A 21332-nucleotide genomic window follows, 5' to 3' on the forward strand; every position below is an offset into this window, starting at 1 on the left:
TTGAAAACACTTAAATTTTGAAGACCTTTTAATTATGCGTGTTTGGGCAGTTGTGTTAGTTGGAATTGGACTCAATGAATGGTGAATGGTTTAAATTCTTCCACTTGGTGCTATATGTATCTGTTTTCTTTGTTATTCTTAGCTTTGTTATTGATACGTTTGCAGGCTTTAGAACTGATCATTTATTCATATATCCATACTGATTGTTCTCTATTGCTTCTTGCAGGCCAACACTTTTTAACTCCGCCTTTGTAAAGTTGTCGCTAGCTTTACAATGCCGGTCCCAAGCCCGGATAAAGGAGGAGGGTAAAGAGAAGAGTATAGGGTATTGCAATTAAAATTCTTTTTAAAATATATCAAAGTTTGGGAGTGAAGCAGATGATCTACTGCTGTAACACGGTATTTATTTCACCTTTTTTTGTATTTCCTTTTATGTCAAAACCAAATATTGTTACTCATTAGTTCTAACTACTTTTATTCGGAATGTGAAGCAGAGAGTTTCCAGAAAATCACATTTTATCAGGTTTCTTCTATCATTCAAACTAATTCTATGGTTCCGATTGCTAGTATTGTTGATCTATTCTAAATATATCAAGGTATGCAATTTGTCTTGTTAGGATCTCCCTGATATCATGGCAACATATAGTTGTCGAATTGAAGCTGATAAATAGAAAGCGATGACGGATATGTGAAAGTAGACCTCTTTATATGGCATACTTGTAGTCAGCCATGTTTGCTCCACAGGAGAGACAGTTCTACCCACCCTCCGCCCCTTTATTTTCTCATTTTAGAATCATGTTCATCTTATAAGCGGAGTTGGTGCTTAAAGCAGCCTCACATCTATAAAACTTTAGTGTTTTGCCTTTCTACTTTACAGTTGTCGTCTCAAAAAGACTTGCATGCTAGTATTAGAAAGAGACCAAATAACCTTTTGGTTACCATAATTTCCTTTTTCCCATATATTTCATTGATAATATCCAAATAGTCTTATTACTGCCGTTAATCTTTAAAGTATCCAACTGAGACGGGTTACTTTTTTTATACACTAAATTGGACTGTTTATGTACTCAAAGTCATGTTAATAACTTTTGTACTTGATCTATTCAGGGATATGACTAAAGGGACATCTGTTAAGAAAAAAAAGAAGAAATTCTGAAACTCTACGCGTTCAGTACATAGACACAAAGGATGTGAGGTCTGAATGCCAATATGTGTTACTAGGCTTCCATTCTTTCTATTGGTGAAATATTTGAACCATTGATTTGATATAATAAGATGGCCTTACTAAGTCTTTTATGAAATCGGTGATTTTGGTGGTCCATAGGGTAATGATAGGTACGTGGAATGTTGCTGGACGACCTCCGGGTGAGAATCTTGAGATTGATGGCTGGCTTTGTTTGGAAGAACCTGCAGACATGTACATTCTCGGGTGAGTCTTCCTTGTGTTGTGAATCCTGTAGGCAGTTCTAATTTCTGAGACCTAGCATCCATCTGTTTGAAGTAAGCCTGAAAAGTGGATTCCCAGTTTCTATGAAGATAATATGTTATAGTGTTAATTGAGGCTGAGCAATCTTCTCTTTTCTTGCTGCACATCACTTTCGGCACAACAGGTAAAAGGTCCTATTCCTTTGCATGACCTTTTATTGTGCCAATTTCTTGGTTCCTACCTCTTACCACTTCGGTTGATCCAATTCATCTAGGAAAAATACTAGGATCATGCTATGTTCTTCCAGATTTTATTCTGTTTTGAGTATGGTCGGTGTCATCAATAGTTTACCTTCACGCTGTGGTTGTCTGTTTTTGTCAGCCTCCAATTGTCACATTCTGCATCAATCCGAAACGTCTGATCATAAAACTCTAAAGAGCACTCTTCAGTATTATTCAAAACAGTTAAGTTATATTATTGCTAACGAAGTGTCGAAGAAGAAAGTTCAGAGAGAAAAGAGAGAACTGTTTAATTAGTTTAAGCCCTTCTCACTACCCAGGACACTTCCCCCCCTTGGGTGGGCTTAACGGCTGGTAGAGGAAATAGGTTGGTTGCTTTACTGAATGAGAACAAGCTGCCTAGACTTCTGGAATCTATTTGAATACATTTAAGGACTTATCAGTTAGAAGAGTTTTAAGCCTCCCAAAATTTAGTCATACTCAATGTGGCAATGAGATGGAGAAGTTTGTATTCTCTGTATCCAGTTCTGTTATCAAATGGGAACCTAATTGAACAAGGAGAACTTGAGGTATTTTTAACTTCTTCTGGAATATGGACTGGAACTGGAACTAAATCATCTTCATGTAAGTTTTTTCACTTTAATTGTTGTCTCATTCTGTTGAAGGGTGGTAGACATTATGTTCTCGGGGAGGACCCATTCAAGAAACCTTGCTACTTGTTTGCGTTAGTTGCTGGAAAGCTGGAAAGCACAGATGAAACATTTGTCACTCACTCAGGTCGGAAGGTTTCCCTGAGGATCTGGACACCTGCACAAGATCTGCCAAAAACAGGTCATGCCATGTATTCACTCAAAGCAGCGATGACGCAGGGGTAAAGAAGGTTCCCAAAGAGGGTTGGACAATGCAAGATGGAACACCATGGCCTGGGAACAATGTCCGGGATCATCCTGGAATGATACAGGTAATTCGTCATGTATATTATCAGTGTTTCCTACTATTCTTAAAACCTTAGTCCTTGCATCATCCGCTTTATCAATGTTATGCAATGTGCCCGTTTCCTTCTCTATCTTTTATCTTTTGGTAGGAGACTATAGACTGATCGATATAAAAGATGATGCGAGGTAAAGCAAATAACAAACTATGAAGACTAATTATGTCAAACTAAAAAAGCTTGCATTTGATGGGCAATGTGTAGTGTGGTCTATTAAGTAGTACACTAGTTCAGCTGGTGTTTTGTCTATTTATTGTATTTTTTCCCAAGTTTTGTTTGTTTCCAAGTGATAATATCCATTAAAGACCTATTCTTCAATGCCAAAGTTCAAGAGGAAACTAGTAGCATTCCATTTTAGCCCTTTGTATGTAGATGGAAAGACACTTTGACTTGAGGCTTTTATCTTTCGGATAGCTCAGGGAATTGCAGGATAGCTCTAGCTGCAGGCACTAGCCATAAAGATTTTACCATAAGACCATTTATCGTGCCAAAAATTAATACTTGCACCATCAGCAATTATGCATCTTATGAACTTGCTACTTTGTCTCCAGTTCTATCCTCCATGTAGATGTAAAGAGATAAGTGATTTACAAGAGAAGTTCCTCATAAATAAGATGAACTTTATTCTTTTGTAAGTCTGGTCTTCCATTTTAGACGAGTTAAGGTTGTGTTAAACGATTCTCAAAGCTGGGGAAAACACTCTAAAACAAACATAAAGTGATAATCTCCATTATTACTAATAATAATTATTTAAGAGAGTTGGATAGTCTTAAGAGTCCTGATCAGAATAAAAAATGATCTTAAGGGTACCTTTGAGGGGTGAAAAAGCAACAAAGGCATGCCATGCTGAGCCCTTAGTATGTGCGCCATTATCTAAGGTGGTTGCGCTTATCCAGCGCATTGCAATAGTGTTCTCCATGGAGATCGCCATGACAACACTGTTCAGAAGAAGTTCCACATAATGATAACAACGTTTGTTGTTGTTTGTGCTGGTCAATTAGTTAGATAGTTCTATACTAGTATTACTTTGTTTCTTTTCCTTTATAGTAAGACACTCCCCTTATAGCTGCCTTGCTGTTCATACACATATATGAACCCATCGTGATTCTCAACAATGACCATAATAACACGTAGTTGTTGTGACATTGTATTCATAGACTTCCAACAGAAGTGACTTTCAGAACAGGATTGCTGTAACAACAAACTCCACAAACTTTTGGTTGAATTGTTATACAACCGTGGGTTTGTTGCAAAAAGTTACGTTTTCAAATTTTGGTGTATGTGAATATTTCTCTACTAATTCTCTGGAAAAAACAAAACATACTTACCAATAAAAAAAAAGAAAGAAAAACAGTTCGTAGAGACAACAGCTAATCTTTTGGGCATTTGGGTGGTCTAAGTTTAATCTTTCTAGTCAAGTTACATTGTTTGATGGATTTGATAAATTAGTTACATCCTGTGATAATGTTGGTCGACTACTTGGATTATGGTTCACCAATTTCACCCCCTTATTGAGCTAACATCTTTAGAGATTTTGCAATCTATGGACGTTTTCAAATTTTGGTGTATGTGAATATTTCTCTTACTAATTCTCTGGAAAAACAAAACATACTTACCAATCAAAAAAACAAGGAAGAAAAACAGTTCATAGAGACAACAGCTAATCTTTTGGGCATTTGGGTGGTCTAAGTTTAATCTTTCTAGTCAAGTTGCACTGTTTGATGGATTTGATAAATTAGTTCCATCCTGTGATAATGGTGGTCGACTATTTGGATTATGGTTCACCCATTTCACCCCCTTATTGAGCTAACATCTTAGAGATTTTGCGATCTATGCACGCCTCTCCCCTGTATTATTATTATTATTATTATTATTTTTCGATAAATATCTCCCCTGTATTTGATATGGCTAATGGACTATTGGTGCTTTCTGCTTCTACTTTTGTTGACTTGTATTGGTACTTCTCTGGTTTCCATACAATTAAATTATTAAATAGGTAACATTACTACATTTTGTTCGAGAACCTTCAATCTTTCTCAGTTGCATGAGCAAATAGTTTCTTCCTCAATTGCATGAAGAATAGTTTGCTAAATCTTTTCCTGTTTATAGCATTGATAGGGAATGATAACGACTCTAGGATGCCAATTTTTTGCTCGGTATTCAAAAGGTTTCTTGATATCTTATTATGGGTCGCAGATAACTCCTTTTTACTCGATGGCTATTTTGTGATTATGCTTGCTGCCACCTTATAATTTCACATAGTTAAATATTATATTGATCAGCCTGATGAACCATAGTGTTTTTAAAAATCACTTAGGCTTCCGTTAAGTAATTTCGTGGAGGCTGTATGCGTGCTTATCGAGTAATATTTCCTGAATCAGAAAAGCAGCTCGTTGAACTTGCGGTAGCCCTGTTTACCAAGCATTTTGAAACAATTCAGCAGCACATTAAGGAAAAAGTTTCTGCTGGAAGTCTTTTGGAAATGCTCCGAGTTACTTGGAAATCTCTTGAACTTTGGCATTGAAGAATAGGTCTTTAATGGATATTATCAGCTCAAGGTGAGAGTCTCAGCAATCATCTCCAATGCTCCATACTTTCTGAATGTAGACTGTGATCATTATATAAACAACAGTAAGCTAAGGCACTCAGAGAGGCCATGTGCTTTATGATGGACCCAATTTCAGGGAAGAAGATCTACTACGTGCAATTCCCTCAAAGGTTTGATGGAATTGATCGTAATGGTAGATATTCAAATCGTAACATTGTATTCTTTGATGTGCGTAATGCTGCTTTCTTCATCCACATTTTGGTGTTTTTGTTTTTCTCCTGATCTTGTAGAATGGATAACTTGTTTTTTACTGTACGCAGATCAACATGAAAGGGCTTGATGGCATATAGGGACCTATTTTTGTTGGAACAGGTTGTGTTTTCAGAAGGCAAGCTTTGTATGGATTTGATTCCCCCACCAAGAAGAAACCCCCTGCAAAGACCTGCAACTGTTGGCCAAAATGGTGCTGCTGCCTGTGTTGTAGCTCTAGAAAGAAGAACAGGAAAATGTCACCAAAGAAGGAGAGCAGGAAAATGCTCCTTGTTGGGTCTATATGATTCAAACCTGTCACTTCCGTATCAGACGGTGTATTGATATGTGGATGCTCACTTCCTTAATTGGCTAGGTGACTGCACCTGGTGTGCGTCTTTCATATGTTACTCTTAAGTCTCTAACAGGCTACTGGGTTTTTCAGTATATTTATCTTCTTGTTAACAAGTGGTTGCTTTGACATTCTTCCAGATGAGTCCTTCACTTTGAAACATGATGGTCGTGGCTATCTGTCTATGTCAAATACTGGTCCCAACAGCAATAACTCTCAGTTCTTCATTACCTTCAGAGCTGTACACCATCTTGATGGGTTAGTTTTAGTACCCCACTCTATATATATACTGGGACGTGATGTATATGCATATGGTTTTGTACAAAGTGTGAGTTGGTGAACTTACAAATTGACTTAGGTGCTGGTTTTTGGTGGATATGGTCTCCTCATCGTAGAGATGTCCCCATAAGCTTTCAATTCATTCGAACATTTCTAACCTTGTCAAAAGAGGATCCTATTTTGAGAAATACTGGCTCCTCATATACTTTCAAAAGTTGTTTAAGGTATAGACAACTTTTAAAAAGGTTAGAACTGTCTAGATGAGCTGATAATGATTTGTTCCAAATATCTGCCTGCAGTTTATCTTGTAGGTGCCCGTTGTACGAAACCCTTTCTGTATAGATCCCATCCTATATGTCTGTATTGTTTGTTGCTCATATGTGCATTTTTTTTTGTTTCCCTTTTGATTTCAACAGGTTGCATGTTGTCTTTGGGAAGCTTGTGCAAGGCCGTCGGACATTGAAAAAGATTGAAAGCGGTTCCAAGCAGGGGAACCTCGTTTTTGTGAAAATTGTCAATTGTGGTGAACTTCTTGAAGGTAAGATACGCGCAGTAGCTGCTTTGGAGAGGGAGTCAGTCAGCTTGGCTGATAGAGCTTTATTGTTTATCACTAAAGATATAGAGCTTTTCAGTTTCTAGATAATTTGTGGTATAATAGATTTTCTTATGAGTTACAACTGAATGTTTTTAGGTGCTGTGCGTAGAAAAGGAAAATCTAAGAAGCCTTCAAGAGGAAGGAGGAGGAAAAGACGAAGATATTCTAGTTCTAAGTCAGATAGTTCATCTGATTCTAGTTCGGAGTTCTCATCATGCGATCTCTTATGGAATGGTAGTTCTACTTGATCAAATCTTTCAGCTAAATTACTCCATTGATCAAATCTTTCAGCTCCTTCTTATATTTTTTGATTGTTGGAACTACAGGTTTTCCTTGGTCAAGATAGCGTCTGTGATGTTGAAGGAAATGAGTTACCTCGTCTGGTGTATGTTTCTCGTGAGAAAAAACCAGGCTTTGATCACCATAAGAAAGCAGGGGCAATGCATGCTCTGGTAAGAATGAGTTTTAAACAAAACTATTTCACCAAGACTAAAAGCATTATTTTTTTTTAAAACTTATTTCTTATTTAGCATCAGTGTTATGAAAAGTGCTAAGTGAGCGGTGGAAGGGCACTTAAGTTGTCTAGGTGGGGCTATGGCGATTTTTTTCCTACAAAAAATGAAGAAATTAAACTTTACTTCTTAAAAATGCACAAGAGTTTGTGGTGCCTGACCAGTATAATCTGTTTTCTTTGGACTTTTACTGATAATGTCTGATATTCGCAATCGGTTTTATAGGTTTTCTCGATGCTATATTCTCAATGTGTAATATTCAAGGTGTTATGATTATGGCGCTTATTCCCAAAATATTTTTAGTTGCCCTCTTGTATTTTGGCAATGTTTATGATTATGGTCGTTTCTTTTCTTTATAAATATTTTTAGTTAGTTTGTATTTTTGTTTGCATAATCTCATGTGTGGAAAGAACTTGAGTTCACGATCACAAGGGCCAACTTAGTTTGTGGATCAGATTTTTGCCCATGTGTAACAATTACAGGACGAAATTCTGACAAATGATGTCATGGAAAAATTACTTTTATACAAGCATATTTTACCATAAGTAGAATTCTGCAAACCAAATTTGTTTCTAGAGTTTTGTTCTTAGGTTAAAATCTGGCATTAAGATGAGTTCAAGGAGGTCATAATAACCTTTTCCTCCCCCGGTTCTCGCACAAGTTCAGCAGGCTAATTTCCTTCCATTATCTCCTTCAAAAGTTGCTGATCCAAGACCTGAACCAAAGAAAGTTATCACAGATCGGGCTATCGAACTTACATTGTAAGCTCCACCCAAACTATCTTCCTATTTTAGGTCTCACGAATATTTCCTCTACTCTTATATGGTTTTGAATTTAGATTTAAGGCTTCCGCCATGCGTGCTTGTTGAATTCCTTACTAACTTCAATGAGATAATGCTTCTGACCGTGAGAATGATGGAGGACTTCACGAGGCTAGCCGAGAAAAATACAAATGTGAAGAATCTAGAAACATGTGGAGTTCTTGCGGGTTCACCGGTAAGCATCACTAGTTTTTTACGGTGCGCCGCTTTGCTCATTCTTTAATATCATTGGCTCAATTACCTTCGGTTCATTTTTTTGGTATTATTTTGTTGGATGACTTGGACTGTTTAGAGATGTTAGAATAATCCTCTTATGTCTCGACTTAATTATTGGTATCAAATTCTTTTTCATATGTCTTTGCCTATGTTTTTTCCTTCCGGTGGATGCATTTTTGAAATTTGATTGTATGGTTCTCGAGGTGTATGTTGGTGGTATTCCACATGATGCTTCCGGAAGGATCCAAAGGGCTTTTGTGAGTCGAGAGGAGAAGTCACCGAGGTAATGTTTATGGTTTTATGGTGGTTTTACCTCCGCCGTTACATAAAGATTTAAGATTGACATTTTGCTATTGCACGTCGGGATGATGAAAGGCAAAGACTTCGTGAGAAATAAGGGTTATCGCGTTTGTTACCTTTAGGACTAAAGATTTGGTGCTAAGGCCATTGAGGATCCGAATAATACTGAATTTCGGTAATATTGAAAACAAGTAATTGTCTTTTGTAGAACTTCCTTTGTCATTCAGTACTATATTATGGCGGATGTTAAATACATTTATTTTCGTTTATAAAATTTGCATTGATTTTCTAGTACAATGTTTCATAATGCAGAAAAAGAAAACAGAGTGATTTGTTAGGTCGTGATAGGTTCTTGGATTAAATTGATTGCATTAAGCCAGTACGTGGTAGATTCTTGGTTGGGTGATTGTGGTTCTCTTTGGCTCATTTCGATGCTAGATTAGATTTTGTTGGTATATGTTGGCTCGTTACAATTTTTGTATATAGTGTAATATTTGTAATTGGAGATGATATTTGTGTGATGAATGTGATTTTAAGATACATTTCATCTTTTATTTGATGATAAATAACTACAAAAATGGTATTATATTGGGATGATATTGGCAATTTTGTTTTTTTTTTTAATTATTTTTTTTATTATTTTGATAAATGGGACATCACTTTTAAAGTGATTTATAGAGTTATTTCACATCACTTTACAAGTAATTTGGAATCTGAATGAAATGTCACTTTCGAAGTGATGTTAATCGGCCTTATTGATTTCACTTAAAAAGTGATGTTAAACGTTATAACATCACTTGTGGACATCGATTAAAAAGTGATGCAAAATTATAACATCACTTGTGGAACTTTACAAGTAATTTGGAATCTGAATGAAATGTCACTTTCGAAGTGATGTTAATCAGCCTTATTGATTTCACTTAAAAAGTGATGTTAAACGTTATAACATCACTTGTGGACATCGATTAAAAAGTGATGCAAAATTATAACATCACTTGTGGACGTCGATTAAAAAGTGATGCAAAGTTATAACATCACTTGTGGATATCGATTAAAAAGTGATGCAAAGTTATAACATCACTTATGGACATCAATTAAAAAGTGATGTAAAGTAACATCACTTATGGACATCGTTTAAAAAGTGATGTGGAAAACCCTGACTTTTCACGTCGCCACCAGTTACATCACTTGCAAAAGTGACGTCGTATATTTTTGACATCACTTATAGGGTGATTTTAAATGTCTTTTCTGTTGTAGTAGCTTTATCAGTTTAGGTTTTAGTGACATAGAGTAATATTCATATTACCACCTTAATCTTCTGGTGCACAATATATTGGAGGTTAACGAACATTACCCCTACTAGATGAGCCTACTAGATGGGAAATTAGAGTCTCTCTCTAAATATACAAGAAAAAAACACGGTCCTAAGTTGACTTTTTTTTTTTAGTGTACTTAGAGTGAGACCCTAATTTCCCCCTCTAGTAAGTGGGAAATCCTAATTGGCTCATCTAGTGGGGGTAATACTAGTTAACCCTATATTGGATCCTTTTCTTTTGGTAGAGAAAGGAAATTTTAGATGTACTAACTCATCTTTATTTGTCAACGAAAATCCTGTTTGATGTTTCTAATAAGATGTGATATTTGGACGACAGCAAGAGTATAGAGGCTTCTATCTATTCTTGTTGCTGTTGATAAACTGCGTCTAGAAAGAAGAAGAAAGGACCAATCTGTAGTAAAAACTACGTCATAGTCTAAGCACAAGTAAAGGAGATACTGAATTGAACCTTTCTATATATGTCAATCCCACATTCAGAGCAACTTGTGAAACTATTAAGTACTATATGCAAATAGAAAAGATATTTGCCATGCAAAATACCTGTTCTCGACCAATTTGATACACAAGGTGATAGTTCCACGTCACGTATTCCCGAGTACTGTACTTCCTCCTGAGCTCATAACTCCACGTCTCCACCTCAAAATGGTATGACATTTGTGTAACGAATACAGCCTTCATTTCTGTTTACACTCACCGATTAGCCTTGAAAGAGTGCCGTACTACTGAAAAATCCTACCAACATAGCAAACTTCTGCCTCAGGGTTACAGTGTTGTCGAGATAAAAATTATCACGATACAGTCAAAGGAGATTTCTTCCTGATTGATGTAAGAGCAGAAAAAGAATTCAACCTCTATGGAAAAATATGGAAGAGATCTAGAACTTCAAATAATACTCAATCGCCAAGGCAAACCTAATCTATGGCAGAGCAGCATCACTTATCTCTGTAGAGATTACTGTGTGGACTAGTTACAACGTATGTCCTCCCTCTTCCTCGACCTGTATACTGTAACAAGAACCCATGCTCTCCCTCGGTCCAAAAGAATTGTTAAAGCCTTATGGGGACATAAACAGCATTTACCCTTATTAATTTGTTCACATTCATTGAGAGGAATGTAGGCTAATACTAGAAGAAAATCACAATTTACAGTATTATATTCTGCTACAGAACTGAAAGAATTGGCGAGTTATTTGCAAAAGAATGTGTATATATATTGTTAGTTAAGCAACATTCTTTTTCATCTAACATCTGATAAATTATGAAAAGATGAATCAGTAACAGGTCGATAACCCTCCTCCTTCATTTCTTTAGTCAATCTCTTTACCTCTGCACGTATTTCTTTAATCTGAGGATGCAACTGATCTCCAACAACAAATACATGAAGCTGGTTCTTGATATCAATCCAGCTACACCCTGGCTCCTTTGACACCCTTTTACGTTTCATTATACTTCTCACCCTTTGAACATCTTCCCATCTTCCCATGGAAGAATAGATACTAGACAGCAGTACATAAGCAGAAGATTCTGGTGAACCCAACGCCAATAATTTCTCTCCGGCATATGCTCCTATATCATAACTACGGTAGTTCCGGCAAGCACCTAGTAAAATCCGCCACAAACACAACCCGTGGTCGATAGGAACCGATTCAATGAATGCTTTGGCTTCATGGAGCTGCCCAGCACGGCTGAGGAGATCAACCATGCAAGCATAATGATCTACTTTTGGGTCTAAGCCATAGTCATCAACCATCAACTTGAAGTAACCCTGACCTGTTTCCACAAAGCCCATGTGACTACAAGCTGAAAGTAGGTTCACAAACGTGACATGGTCTGGTATTGTACCGCTCAATCGCATCTCCTCAAAGAGTTCTAAAGCTTCCATACCACGTCCATTCTGAGAAAGCCCAGATATCATAGAATTCCATGATATAACATCTCTCCCAGGCATTGTTTTAAAGACAAAGCTTCCATCATCGAGGTTTCCACATTTTGTATACATGGATGACAAGGCACTTCCAATCGGAAGTTCCAGACCAAATCCATACTTGATCGTACGGGCATGGATTTGCTTCCCTTGCTCCAAAGCAGCAAGGCTTGAACAGGCTTTGAGAATAGTAGCCATAGTTACCTCATTTGGCAAAATTCCCTCCATCTCCATTCTACGATACAAGCCCAAAGCCTCTTCATTCTCTCCATTTTGCACATACCCTGCTATCATTGAACTCCACAGCACGGTATCAGCTTCGTGTAACTGATCAAACCCCTTTCGTGCATCACAAGTGCAACCACATTTAGCATACATGTCAACAAGTGCGGTTCTTATAAACACTTGCGATTCAAATCCCAACTTCAGTATATAATCATGAACTTGTTTTCCTTCTACAATTGCACTCGCATTACTACAAGCATTAAGCACCCCAACAAGGGTGAACTTACTAGGCGTAAGCCCAGAAAACTGCATCTCAGAAAACAACCTCAAAGCTTTATCCGAATCCCCGCCTTGTGCATAACCAGTTATCATTGCAGACCAAGTAACAGAATTCTTCTCACCTAACAGCTCAAACGTACGAAGTGCTTCCTCTAAATTCCCACATTTCGCATACATTGTTACAAGAGCATTCCCAACAGCAACAAACGACAACAACCCATTCTTAACCGCAAGACAATGAATCTGCTTACTAACATCAACAAATTCATTATCAACAAAAGAACTCAAAACACTAGTAAACACAAACTCACTCTCCTCCCTCTCTTCTCTCCTCATAATTTTAAACAGCTCCACAGCCTCAACACCTCTTCTCTCCACCGCATACCCCGATATCATGGAAGACCAAGAAACCGAATTCCTTTCAGGCATTTTATCAAACACTTTTCTCCCTTCAAAACAAGCCCAACCTTACAATACATATTCAAAAGAGAACTCCCAACAAACACATCCCCACAATTCCCAGTCTTAATAGCAACACAATGAGCTTGTTTTCCCTCATAAACATTCACCACAGCGGTAAAAACACCCGCGAAAGTGAACGGATTCGGTAAAGTATTCTCATTTCTCATTCTTTGAAAAAGTTGCATGACTAAACAAGAAGACCCATTTACATGTACTCCTTTTTGAGTATACCCATTTATTATACAGTTCCAAGAAACAACATCTTTGTGTTGGATTTCTTCGAACTGAAGTTTTGCTTGTGTTAATAAGTTGCATTTTGCGTAAAGGTTAACGAGTGAGTTGGCGAGGTAATTGTCGGATTTAAGTAAACCTGCTTTGATGATGTGGGCGTGTAATGCTTGTCCTTTTTTAAGGTTTTTTTTACTTGTGTAAGTTGAGAGTGTTGTGAAGATGCTACGTTGAGTACTCATTCATCAATTTTTTTTTTTTTTTTTGTTATTCAAATTTTTTAGTGCTTGCCTGATAATAACATTTAATGCAGGAAGGCTTGCTCTTTTTAGTTTGCAGAAAGTGTCCTGGGTAAATGTGGGTGGCTTCGTAAGCTTACACATTCTTTCATCTGCCAAATTGTGATTGGTTCTCAAAAGGCAGCTCAATGAGCGTGGCATTGGCATAAAATTCTTCCAAGTTGTAGTGAGCTCGTTGATGTGGACAACCTGAAATTTGTGGCAGAAAAACCATCACCAATATTTGATGATATAGTCAATGATGAAGCTATTCTTTGTAACTACAGTGTAAATGACCATCATTATGATATGGGCTATTACTTGGCTTATGGTATTTATCTTAATTATGTCACCTTGATTCAAACGATTGCTAAACCGACTATTGTACAAGACAAACATTTTGCAAAGAAGCAAGAAGCTACTAGAAAAGACATAGAGCGGGCGTTTGGTATATTACAGTCAGCGTTGGGCTATTTTAGCGAATCCGTGCAGGTTATGGTATTTGGAGAACATGGCGACTGTTATAAGGGCTTGCATTATTTTACACAATATGATTGTGGAAGATGAACGTGAAACGGATATCCCGCAGTATATTTCTGATTTGGAAACACCAAGTAGAGAAGGTGCTCCTGAAGATGAACGCCACTTTGTTCTATCTCGTTGGGCATCTGGCGTCGAGAGGGTTCGTTCAAAAGTTGTTCATGATAGATTGAAGAATGACTTAGTCGAGCATTTGTGGAGTAGGCGTGGGCGGACTTAATTTCTATTTTTATTTGCACTTCATTTAGACTTTGTGTTTATTTATCGTTTCAATTTCTATGTATTTGTGTTCCAAGTTTATTTCTATGTATTTGTAGTTTTATGAAAGGGTTTCTGTATATGAGAATTTTGAAAATACAAATTTTTTTTAGAATGATAAAAAGTATCAACTTTAAATTAAAAGAAAATATTCAATTAAAGTACATTCTAATTAAAATTAAAATTAAAATACAAACTTAAATTAAAGTACGTCATTAATTAAAAGACATAAATTAAAAGACAAATTAAAATACTCAAATTAAAAAACATACAAACTCAAATTAAAAGACATATAAACTCAAATTTAGACTATGCACTACTTTGACTACTACCAGTGATATTGCCAAGTCGATTCTTCATTTTTGTAAAATTTACGCCCCTTTGAGTTGCCAAATTTATTTCGTCTTGGGGTAATCTTTCTAATTTCATTCCTAATATTTTTTAGCATCATTTTCATCTTCTCGAACTTCGGATAGATCTTTCTTCAATTGAAGTTTTTCTTTTTGGATTTGAAGGTTCCAATCCATTGAACTTTTCTTCAATTGAAGTTTTTCGAATTCCATCTCATCTTTCTTCAACTGTCTTTGAGCTTCCAATTCATAGCCTTCTTTGGTGGTTTTAGAAAGTTCCATCAGAAAATCATCAAGTTTCTTAGCGGATTCCTCCACTTTAGAATCACCTTCTTCTTTATCTTTTTGCCTTCTTTTTTTGTCTTCTTTCTTTCCAAGAGGTCTATCCTCAAGCCCATGAACTTGGTGTGGATCATAATCCATTGATTGAGTTGTCGCATGATTGATATTGGAATTGATGAACCTCTTTCCCCTTTGTTTGACTTGACTTTTTTGTGGGATACAAATCATTTCTCAACTGTAGCCTCTTCCATTTGGGTGAGTCTTTCACCATATTATAGCATTACATCCACTTCCAAACCCCATTATGCATCGCATATGCACTTATTGCTTCTTCAACCTACCAATTAAGCAAAAACTAAATTAGAATTGAAAAATATATTTGTTAATCAAAATAACAAATAAAAAGTAAATACTTACCATCATATTGTCATTATAGCCACTTGGAGGAGATGCTTGAATTTTAGAAAGAATAGCATGAAACTTGTTGATATTAGCTTGAATAATAGACCAACGGTGTTTCATACCCGTCAAGTTGCGTTCGGTCATTCTTCCTAAATTTGCATGAAATGCATTTGGAATTCTAGCCCAAAAATCGTTCGACTTTTGCTCATTTCCTATTACATCATCTTGACTAACTTGTAGCCAACTATTGGTGAGAGCAATATCTTCTTCTTGTATCCATGAAGCACCTCTTGATTTTGATTTTGGTTCTTGACTCATTGTTGTTTTAAGAATAGAGAGTAAAGAGTAGAGAATAAATAGTAGAAAGTAGAGAAAAGAAGTGAGTGTAAAAATATGGGGTGAATGTTTCAATTTATAGGGTTAGAAAGAAATAGCCGTTTTTTTGCCGTTTTTTGCCCGTTGTTGTAATTGAAAGCACGCAGCTTTAGAAAAACCGCGCGGTTTTGCCAAAACCGAGTCATAGAATACCATTTAGCAGCCCAAGCCCACGCGGTTTTGCCAAAACTGCGTAAGTGATTTGATACAGTACCAAACCTGGAACCAAATATTGGTCGATTTGGTGTTTTTTTTTTTTTGTTTTCATCAACATGTAGCTCTCCTGAAGTTGAAAAAATACCAAATTCTTAAGAATTTGGTGTTTGATCTTAGGTTGATATCAATTTGCTAAAAAGATGCTCTTAGGAGTGATATCAACCTAACATCAAACACCAAATTTCAAAATTTTGGTGTTTTTCAACTTCGCGAAAAGTGACATGTTGATGAAAACACCAAAAAAACCAAACCAAATCGATCCCAATATTTGGTGCTAGCTTTGGTCTTTATATCAAATCTCTCCAGCGGTTTTGGAAAAACGCGACGGTTTTTCTAACACATGGGCTTGGGCTTCTATTGCGCGGTTTTGCTAAAACCGCGTGAGAGATTGGAAAAGAAAATAAATAATAAAGTTGATGTGCGAGACATTGCGCGGTTTTGGAAAAACCACGTGGGCTATATGGCGCGGTTTATCCAAAACCGCGTCATTTGATGTCGAGAATTTGATGTTGCTCCTAAAGTTGCTTAGTGTTTTTTTGGTTTGGTGTTTTTTTGGTAGCTCTCCTAAAGATGCTCTAAGAAGATAGAATTATTTGTTTCAGTTGGCACACGCCATGTTCTTTTGAATCCCTGAATAAAAATAGTGTTGCCCATTGCCCCAAATCCACAGACATAGCAAACCTTTGTTGTGTTTGTGAAGCCTTGTTAATTGCAAGGCCCAAAATATCGATATCGATGAATATATCGGTGTACCCAAAAATCGATATATATCGGATATATCAGAAATATTGGATATATCCATTTTTGTTGACTAGTCAAAATTTTGTTTTGTATGTCAATATATCGGAAATATCGTCGATTATATCAGAAATATCGACCATATATCAGTCAAAATCAACAATATCGGTCAAAGTCGATATATCAATCGATATATATCGTTATATCAGAAATTCCACTATATATCGGAAAAAAAATGTTTTATATTCGGTGGATATATATCAAAAATATCGATGTCAGTGTACCAAAATACCAATATATATCGGCAATATATCAGTGATATTTTGGTCCATGGTTAATTAGGTGATTTAGGTCAACCAATTGAAACTCATAGGGCTGTTTGTTACACTGTTTTAAGTCCACCGGTATTATTGCTGCACCCTTAGTCGACCTGCAAACTAGTAGTAAGTGATCGACTAGTAGTAAGTGATCGCCTATTAGATTCCTACTGGTGTTTTATGTATCCGTATCTGCTGTTTGTTTGCAGATCAAGTGATCGACTGTATACCACGTCCCACCAGTTAAATGCAAATGTAAAATATGACAAATAAATGAAAAATAAGAAATCATTCAGCAAATAGTTGAGCTTAAATAATTTACACTTAAATAAGCGTCTTTCAAGTTTCAATGTCTCTACATACTGACAACCTGAAGCAGTTTCTATCAGTGCTCTGTTACAAAACAGAACCTATATGCTTCAAAATTCTAGAGGATTATTAAAGAGCCAGGTTTGTATGGAAACCCTTTGCTTTGCTGGCTTACCAATCATGTACAGAATGTGGAATACATAAAGGCTCTGCCACAAAAACTACTCCCAAATTGATTTACAGATCAACGTACAGTTGGCATAAGAACTAGAGCTACAGCATCCCTGTTCAAGGTTTGGTGTACATTGGAACTGGTTGATCAGAAGACTTGTTTAAACTTTCCTGCTCGACTTTTGCGCTGACTGGTTCTTCGATTGACATAGAACCAATGTCTAAAACCTGGTAGTAGGGGAGAATAATAGTTAGCTTTTAAGAGGTGGATGCATATCGATGCGTTTGTGTGTGTGTGTGTGTGCGTGTCTCAAGCCATACCCTTGCGCATGAAGTATCGTCGGCCATCCTATCCGTTCCTTCGCCATGCAACACAACTCCTTTTTGATCGTCCTGGAGAAAAAATAATGTTCTTTAGGTCAGAAATCTTTTGCGAAGTAAGACGCCCTTCAAGTGGACCTATTTGTTGTCCCACTCAATAAGTGATACCAACAATGAAAGTGAGATAACGGCATTTACACTATCTAACACGAACAATAAACAAAAAACTACCAGATCCTTCACCTCAGGTTCGATAACTTCTCTTTTCACATTTGCGTTCTGCAAGTTGTTTGACAGAGGCTTGCTGTATGAAAAGTAGAATGTTAGTAACCTGCAATATATAGAGCCTAGCAGGAATGGAAGAAAGAAAAGATATTTCACCGCTCAGTATCTTCCATGTCAGAATCAGGATCCGATCTCTCATCTGCATCTTCTTCATCTTCATCTGCCTGAGCATCCAAACATTTAATCCGTCAAGTTTCTAACATGAAGTTGGAATAGGAAGTAGAATAGATACCAAAATAAAAACGCATACAAACAAAATCAGCTTTCAACATGGAAAGTGTATCTGATGCAAAAAGAGTCAGAGGCATCTTGTTCTCAGAACCAAATTACTAAACCCGAACTAGCTTGAACCGATAAATTGCAAAGATAACAACAACGAATAACTAACTAAAAGCAAATGCAGTACAATATATATAAATAGAAGATGCAGAAATACACCTCTGGGAACTCGGTGTCAGGTGGACGTTCCTGAAACTGGGCGCTTGGGCATGTAAAGTTTGTGAGATTGTCAAGAAGTTTCACTCTTATTTCCTCCAATAACTGTCGTGAATTCTTATTCTCCATGTTGCTGGGAGCAACATGAAGATTATAGTCTGGACCAAAATATTCATAATATTCATGCTGCGGCATCTTGTCATCAACTTCAATCCCAAAGCAACTCCTGTCTGCTTGAAAAATAACAGAATGTGACTAATAGAGGAATTACAAGAAGTTACTCCAAATAAAAAAAAAAAAAATATATATATATATATATATATATATATATATATATATATATATATATATATATATATATATATATATATATATATATATATATATATATATATTATTGTCTTAATTGTGTTTTAAGAACCTCTCTTGAAAATTCAAGTTACAAAACACAATTAAGACACAAAAATTCAATACACACATCTGACGTTAGGTTAAAAGTACAAATTGAAAATCTGAGGGTAAAGTATATACCTCATAGCACCAACAACGAGCAACATTAGGATGGTATAACCACCACCACCCACAAGCAGTAGCGGCACATTAAATGATCTCATATATCTGACACACTCTGCATGACCTTTAATGGAAAGATTAAAGCAGCCTAACCTATCTCCAGACAAGGAATCAGCACCACATTGTAGAACCACAGCACCAGGCCTGAAAACTTCCATTACCTTCCCCACGATTGGTTTGAACAAGGACTGGTAGGTCTCATCATCAATTCCATCATCCAGAGGAACATTAAAGGGAGTAGTATTTCCCTTTTCCATGTCCAACATCACGGACATCTCCTGTCCCCCGGAAAATAATCGCCAAATTTATGAAATGAAACAGTCATGACCCTGTCGGTTGTATAGAAAGCTTCCTCTCACGTCTCTCCATGATGGATATCAATGTCAACATAAAGAACAGCTGCAACATAGATGAAAATTTATCAACACCTATGGGGAGAGAGAGGCCTACAAGAGAATATGATACATGAATGGATTTAAAAAGAACAGGGTCCATGAATTGGGGGTTGAGTTTTTTTTCTTCTTCGGGCAGCAGTACATACACTGCCATCCATCCGAGCGCATAAATTCACTTTTCAAAAGAATCAGAGTATTCTTCTTTCTTATATTTTCCTTTTAGCCTTAACCAATACTTCCTAGGGCTAACTTGGAGCATTTAAAAGCAACCTTCTTTGAGGATGTATCTTGGCGGGCTACCAATATCAAGAGGAAGGAGATGCAATCTGAGTGTCGTTATAAATCGAGTATTCTCTTTATCTCCCAGATGACTGCTCCCACATTTGTTTGAGGAAAGGAAAGTGAATGATGGGGTGCCAAATATTTGGGATGTCACAAGTCTATTAAATGTTTGTCCATTTCCACTTATCTGACTTTTTTCCCTAGTAAGGAGCTGTTTGTGAATTGTGATAACAAAATGTTGAAACTAAGAAAGCAGACTTCACTTCAATTAATAATGTCGGTAACTAAGCTTGAATGGACAAGAAAATATAAACAAGTCAAAAAAAAATAATATATATCAATCATAAAAGTTGGGGAAAATAAAGTAAATAAACAATGGATAGTGACCAACCTCGTGCTGCTTGAGAAGTTCCAAAATCGCAAGAACAATGTCGTTAACATAACAAAACCCAGAAGCTTCACATTTCTTGGCATGATGAAGCCCACCAGCCCAGTTTATTGCAATATCACAAAGCCCGTGGTTCAACTTCACAGCACCGCCAACTGAACCGCCAGCATAAGTCTGACAGTAATTGTATAGTCCATCAAATACAGGGCAATCTTCACCAACATTGAACCTCTTCAGCTGCCTCAGTTGATCCTGCTGTGTTTCTGGGGTGATGCTCCTTAGAAAAGTCACATAATCATCAGCGTGGAACCGGCAAAGGTCCCTATCTCTAGCAGGAAAGGGCTTGAGGACCTGCATATGTTGAAGCAGTCCGTAATGGGCGAGGAGAGCATGGGTCATGCGAATGCGATGTGGCTTCATTGGGTGACCCTGTCCGTAGTAATAATTGCCAACTTCTGGGTCATAGAAATATGATATTTTCCGTTTTACTCCATCAGGGCCAGATGGAAGAGAGTTACCTCAATTTCCATCACCCAAAGCGAGTATACACCCACAGCTGAAATCAAAATAATATTCAGATACAGAAAAGGAAGCAACAACCTTGAACACAAGAGCATTTAAGAGCCGAATTGTCAAAATGAGCATTCAGAATAACACATTAAACAGCCCAATAACACAATTCACATTGAAGTAACCAAACATACGAAAAAAAGCTAGATAAATCCAACATAAAACTTAACCCTTCTGTAGTATAACTATATGCAACCTTGATAATGTTATAATATTGAACACGCAAAATCTTAAAGGTGAAGTTTTTTGTTCTTGTGAATCTCGAATGGAGATTCAAGCAATCCTGTCTTTACTTATTAGTGGATTCATATTAAATCTGAAAACCAATGATTCCCAAATAGGGGGTGATATGTCTCTGACACGGCAACATCACACCATTTTTAGTTTGAAACTTTTTTTTTTAAAAAAAGACGATACAAACACCCAATACCCAATACGATCTAGCAACCAATTCGAAGTATCCAAGTACCATAGCTCATAACTAATTCTTCCACTCAACTAGGTCACTGTAGGTTATTCTGGTACTACTTCTCTACACGTAATGTCATGAGGAGACTCTTCACAATACAAACCCAAAATTAATCGACCCTTCCACAATTCAGTTATTTTCATCTACAAATTTGGGTTTTCAATATTTGATCCACACACACACAAAAAAAGGAAAAGAACTATATTTTCTAATCATGTATTTACTTAAGATTCTCATTATGTTAACCTTAACCTACTTTTTACAATCTACAGTAAACTTCAAAATATAAACAAAGTAACTTGCATTTTACTTTTAATTTTATTTGGATTTAAAACTAAACGTTTGATTTACACAACATGAATAACAATTTTCTACACGACGAAATATCATAAAGATT

General features: G+C 36.6%; 1 protein-coding gene and 2 pseudogenes across 11 annotated transcripts; 1 reads left to right on the plus strand and 2 right to left on the minus strand.

Annotated features, from left to right (window-relative positions):
* Positions 1–297: 297 nt before the first annotated feature.
* Positions 298–7914, plus strand: LOC147491398 (peptidyl-prolyl cis-trans isomerase CYP63-like). Of its 10 annotated transcripts, XM_086568944.1 has the most exons (13): positions 304–399; positions 495–523; positions 1108–1195; positions 1325–1429; positions 2331–2626; positions 5038–5214; positions 5341–5432; positions 5525–5829; positions 5946–6063; positions 6501–6622; positions 6776–6913; positions 7006–7131; positions 7858–7914. In XM_086568944.1, exons 9-12 carry the CDS (start codon positions 5990–5992, stop codon positions 7023–7025), a joined length of 354 nt encoding a protein of 117 aa, XP_086425070.1. In that variant the 5' UTR covers positions 304–399; positions 495–523; positions 1108–1195; positions 1325–1429; positions 2331–2626; positions 5038–5214; positions 5341–5432; positions 5525–5829; positions 5946–5989; the 3' UTR covers positions 7026–7131; positions 7858–7914. The 10 variants fall into 10 exon arrangements, with proteins under 10 accessions (XP_086425067.1, XP_086425063.1, XP_086425070.1 ...); XM_086568940.1 differs by having other exon boundaries at positions 5038–5432; XM_086568942.1 differs by lacking the exon at positions 5341–5432.
* Positions 7915–11049: 3135 nt separating this feature from the next.
* Positions 11050–13285, minus strand: LOC147491399 (pentatricopeptide repeat-containing protein At2g33680 pseudogene; annotated as a pseudogene).
* A 3743-nt stretch (positions 13286–17028) lies between these two features.
* Positions 17029–20945, minus strand: LOC147491400 (histone deacetylase 19-like; annotated as a pseudogene). Its single transcript, XR_015199414.1, has 8 exons — positions 20936–20945; positions 19896–20414; positions 18790–19230; positions 18262–18488; positions 17920–17987; positions 17770–17842; positions 17539–17610; positions 17029–17445 (listed from the first exon to the last, which is right to left on the minus strand). The product of XR_015199414.1 is annotated as a histone deacetylase 19-like (transcript).
* Positions 20946–21332: the final 387 nt, after the last annotated feature.

Source organism: Coptis chinensis, chromosome 6 (genome assembly GCF_015680905.1).
Source record: "Coptis chinensis isolate HL-2020 chromosome 6, ASM1568090v1, whole genome shotgun sequence".
NCBI classification, from domain to species: domain Eukaryota; kingdom Viridiplantae; phylum Streptophyta; class Magnoliopsida; order Ranunculales; family Ranunculaceae; genus Coptis; species Coptis chinensis.